Here is a 4,154-nt window from a genome sequence, read left to right as displayed (position 1 = left end):
ACGAATGTTAAGATCATGCATATGAATCGGATTCCCAGCAAACAAATAAAATAATGATTTGTTAAGATTGGACCCAGCCGAAAGAATTTTGAGTCCACTAACACGTACCAAAAAACAGGGAAGGAAGGACAAGCACCTGTTCAAAAGTATATAAAGATTGATAGATATAGTCAGTGTATATTTATAGCCTTTCTCAAAAATATTTGCTCAGTTTCGAAAAGAAATTGTTACACAATGCAATGGCTTCTAGCAACAAGCTATTACCAGCTACCATGTAATCAAGGCCCATATAAATCCACAAATTTAAAAGAATTTTACCGCCTTTCTATAATCAAGACTCCCAATACAGATTGATCAAGAAAATAATAGTAATAATAATAATAATAACAAATACGATAACGAACTCATCTATCTTTTAGATAAATATGACAAAGTGATCCGCTCTCAACCCCCTGTTATATAATCTACACCACAATGTACAGCATTCACAAAAAGTATTCAGCCTCTCTTTCCTCAAAATATCGACTACCCAAAACGCAAGCTTTCTTTCCTGCCGCGTAAGGATCTCAATCTCTTGCATTATGTGGGCTTCCAAAGGAACTGTACTGAATTCAGCGCAGTCGTAGAAAATTTGGAAAACTTTTTTATGTAAGTAATATCACCCTTCCTCTTCATCCAAGGTATAGACTGGTTGTTTCCATACCTTGGTGTTCTTTTTTGGATCATCTGTTAGACTCACATCTGTATCAGCTTCCTTGAATGTTTTAATGAATGTTTTGGCACCCATCATGATAAGCCTCTCGACCATGAACAGCTCGTAATTGTTCTCAATCACAGGATCCAGGATCCTACTATAGTTTGATGAATATGCCACTTTGTACCTGCAATTAAGATCCAAGTAAGCTTGCAAAATTACATTGAGTTGCATCACAAATAACCAACTGAAGAAATTCCATCCAACTCATTTAGAGATTCAAACAACTATTCATATGCAATAAAATTTATGAAGTTCTGGTCAATCTCCTGTATATCACTTCCTTTTCGTAGTTTTAGTGGCCATTATAATTCTTTCAAAAACACTATTAATTGATCTACAACTTTCCCAAACCAAAAACCATTTTGATAATGTAAGAGACAAGATGAGCTTTCAGCCCTTCACCTCCAAAGGAAGTTAAAGGGCCCCATTTGTTCCTAACAAATGTTTACCTGACAGAGAGGGGTGAAAAAAATCCTGGAGTCCTCTCGTTTGACGCAATAAAAATGGTTCGTCCAGGTGGGACCCATTTTTCAATCCTTCGAAGAATAAATTCTGCCCTTGTATCCCTGTCCAGATGAGGATGCAGGCTTCTTTCAACCCCAAATCTGTCTTTCCTAGTCTTTATCTTATCACCTCGACGAACATGGATTGCATCATAATCACCAAGAAGTGCCTTAATCTGCTGAGATCATTTTGATCAAAAGATTATATATGCATGCAGTGGAAACGAATAGCTAAAAAGAAAGTAACAAAGAAATGCAACAAGTGCTTTTTATGTTGGTAAACTACCATGTCCAAATATCCATTCTACGACATTGATCACCCTTAAGAGTCGTTCAAGCACAACTATTATGTAAATTAAGGCATCACAAACCCAGACTAGTAAAAGAACTCTAATTGGACAGTCAAACACATATCTAAATGAAATGTATTCACTAATCTTCATCATTAACCTTTTTTGTTACTTCACATCCAACCCCTGACTACATTCCAGTGACAACTCCCAAAACTTAACCTTCAGATCATAAATTAAGACAACATACCAAGTGCAATAGTCAACTTAGCAATTTAGGTCATGCTTGAGGGAATCAACCTGTCTTCGAAACATGGACAGCTCATGAAATATGTAAAAAATATTTGATGTAGTACAAACCTTGTCTGCTGTATCCCTCAGTTTCTTTGCTGCCATAGAGGGGAGGAACGAATACGGCAATGCTATGGCACTACGATTGTTTCGATCCTTGCACTCCATAAACCTAAATGTCCACCATTTAGAATTCCTCAAACAGAAATTACCATGATTAAAAAATATTCACCAATCCATATAGACTTAATCATATAAAATTGAAATGAAATGATATCAAATAATATATTTTATATCACATGTATTAACTATTAAATACAAATTAGGTGAGACTGGAATCTTCCAAAGTCCCAACCAAGTCGGATATATGAACAGTTCCAGAAATTTTTTTTTTTTTTTAACTTTTTTTCCATTTTCAAAAAGAAATAATAATAAATTTGTCAGTTTTGCAAAAGATCTGCAAACTATACATGAAGTTCTGATCTGCATTTGATGAAAACCACTGAAAACCTTTGTTAATGAGAATTGAATGAAATAACAAATATATTTATTCCAAATTAACAAGCAGAGTTTTACCCCTTCAAATTTCCATATTCAAATTCCCCAGCTTATGCAGAGTGCATTGCAAAATTAATCAGTAAATCTACAAACTTATATCCAACTTGAGGTGTAATTACCATGAAAGAGGGCTTGCAGTTCTGTTGATGAGTAGAAGGTTTGCATATTTACTGTTCTCTTTGAGATCATATCGAGTAACTCCTTCTACATGAGCAACTCCTCTAGCTCCCAACTTCATACTTGTTAATAGGACTCGATACCACAGCTTTGAATTGTCTAAAATTACTGGTATAGTGTCAGATATGAGGTCGATATCATACAAAGAATCCAAAGAACAAGAGCTTGGTGCCCACCTATCAAACAAAACAAAACTGGTTGAATATGTTTTCTGCTTGATAAATACATATTCAGCTTAGTAGATGCTAAAGGCACGAGCCAAAACTAATACCTGAACGGGTAAAAATATTAAATTTATGATAAAGTTCAAAACTTGAAAGCAAATTAACACTTTATGGAAGCTCTGATTGACTAATTACCTTTCCTCTGAACTTGCATTATCAGAGTGATGAAGTATCCCTTTCTTATTGTGTATGGGATTAATACACATTCTGGAAGGCATTACAAAAGTTCTGCAAGAAGAAAGAGCAATAAAACACTAAACAAGACTATACGTATGATAATTTACTCAAAAGTAATGCTATTATGAGCATTGGCTTGGTAATTTAATCATAAGCTTTATCAGAAAATAAATATACATCATGAAGAAAAGACCGAGCGATGCATAAATTGAATCTCTGTATTCATAAGTTTCAAGATCGGTGTACCAGAATTCAGTAAATGAGCAAGCATAAAGCATTCAAGATTGGTGGTCATTTCCAAAGCCTATGCAATTGGGATCGAACTAACCCTATCGTTAATGATTCTCTGATATTCCCGCATTTTCTCGGAAAAGACCAGAAAGAAGAAAATTGAAAAAAAAAAAAAAAAAAAAAAAAAAAAAAAGAAGGAAAGTGGAGTACCTCTGAAGAAACATGGCCTCTTCAAGGGCGCACCTGAGGCTGGACTCCTGGTGGCCCAAACCCTCACAGGAATCGCAGTGTTTTCCAGGGCAATCGATTCTGCTACCCCAATACAAGTACTTCTCGTGGCCGGTGAGGCTGTTCTCGTAGCGAGAGTTGAAATTGGGATAGTTTTCAGAGGTGGTCTTCGTAAATGATATGGAGAAGCCATTGGTGGAAATTAGCGACGCAAAGAGGAAGAGAAGCGCAATGGCAGCTATGGAGGCGAGAAGCAAGATAACAGAGGATGATCTGGACTTGGTTCTGAGCTTAGGGTTTCTGTGTAATGCCATTTGAAAGTTGCAGAGTTATTAAACAACAACACGTAGCTGCTGAATAAGTAACAAGGGTGGTCTCATCCGCCACAACAACCAGATCTTGGCAGTTGGCACTCACTCACCCCATCAGCACATGGCCAAAACACACACCCCCGGCCCCAACCCCAAAAGAATAAAAAAAATCAACATAGAGAACGTTCATTATTATTACATTAAATAAATAAATTCCAAAAAATTGTTTCCAAGTTTCATTCTTTCCTCTAAATTAAATCGAAATAATCAAAATTTACCCCAACATTTAACAAATAAAATTTTTTTTATTATTATTTCTTTAAAAATGACCCCTTTTTTTTATAATCAATTTTAAACACATTACAATTAAAAAAAGAGGCAATTTCACTCTAAATTAAAGTTTGAAC

The 4,154-nt window shown here is 35.4% G+C and overlaps 1 protein-coding gene across 3 annotated transcripts; it reads right to left on the bottom strand.

Moving 5' to 3' along the window:
* Positions 1-292: 292 nt before the first annotated feature.
* Positions 293-3,914, bottom strand: LOC107403954 (uncharacterized). 3 transcript variants are annotated; one of them, XM_016010881.4, is made up of 6 exons: positions 3,419-3,913; positions 2,936-3,028; positions 2,519-2,752; positions 1,911-2,013; positions 1,207-1,439; positions 293-881 (listed from the first exon to the last, which is right to left on the bottom strand). In XM_016010881.4, exons 1-6 carry the CDS (start codon positions 3,748-3,750, stop codon positions 659-661), a joined length of 1,218 nt encoding a protein of 405 aa, XP_015866367.1. In that variant the 5' UTR covers positions 3,751-3,913; the 3' UTR covers positions 293-658. The 3 variants fall into 3 exon arrangements, with proteins under 3 accessions (XP_015866367.1, XP_015866368.1, XP_048320977.1); XM_016010882.4 differs by having other exon boundaries at positions 1,207-1,436; XM_048465020.2 differs by lacking the exon at positions 1,207-1,439 and having other exon boundaries at positions 717-881; positions 3,419-3,914.
* Positions 3,915-4,154: the final 240 nt, after the last annotated feature.

Source organism: Ziziphus jujuba, chromosome 11, assembly GCF_031755915.1.
Source record: "Ziziphus jujuba cultivar Dongzao chromosome 11, ASM3175591v1".
NCBI lineage: Eukaryota > Viridiplantae > Streptophyta > Magnoliopsida > Rosales > Rhamnaceae > Ziziphus > Ziziphus jujuba.
This window is presented reverse-complemented; position numbering and strand designations above follow the sequence as displayed.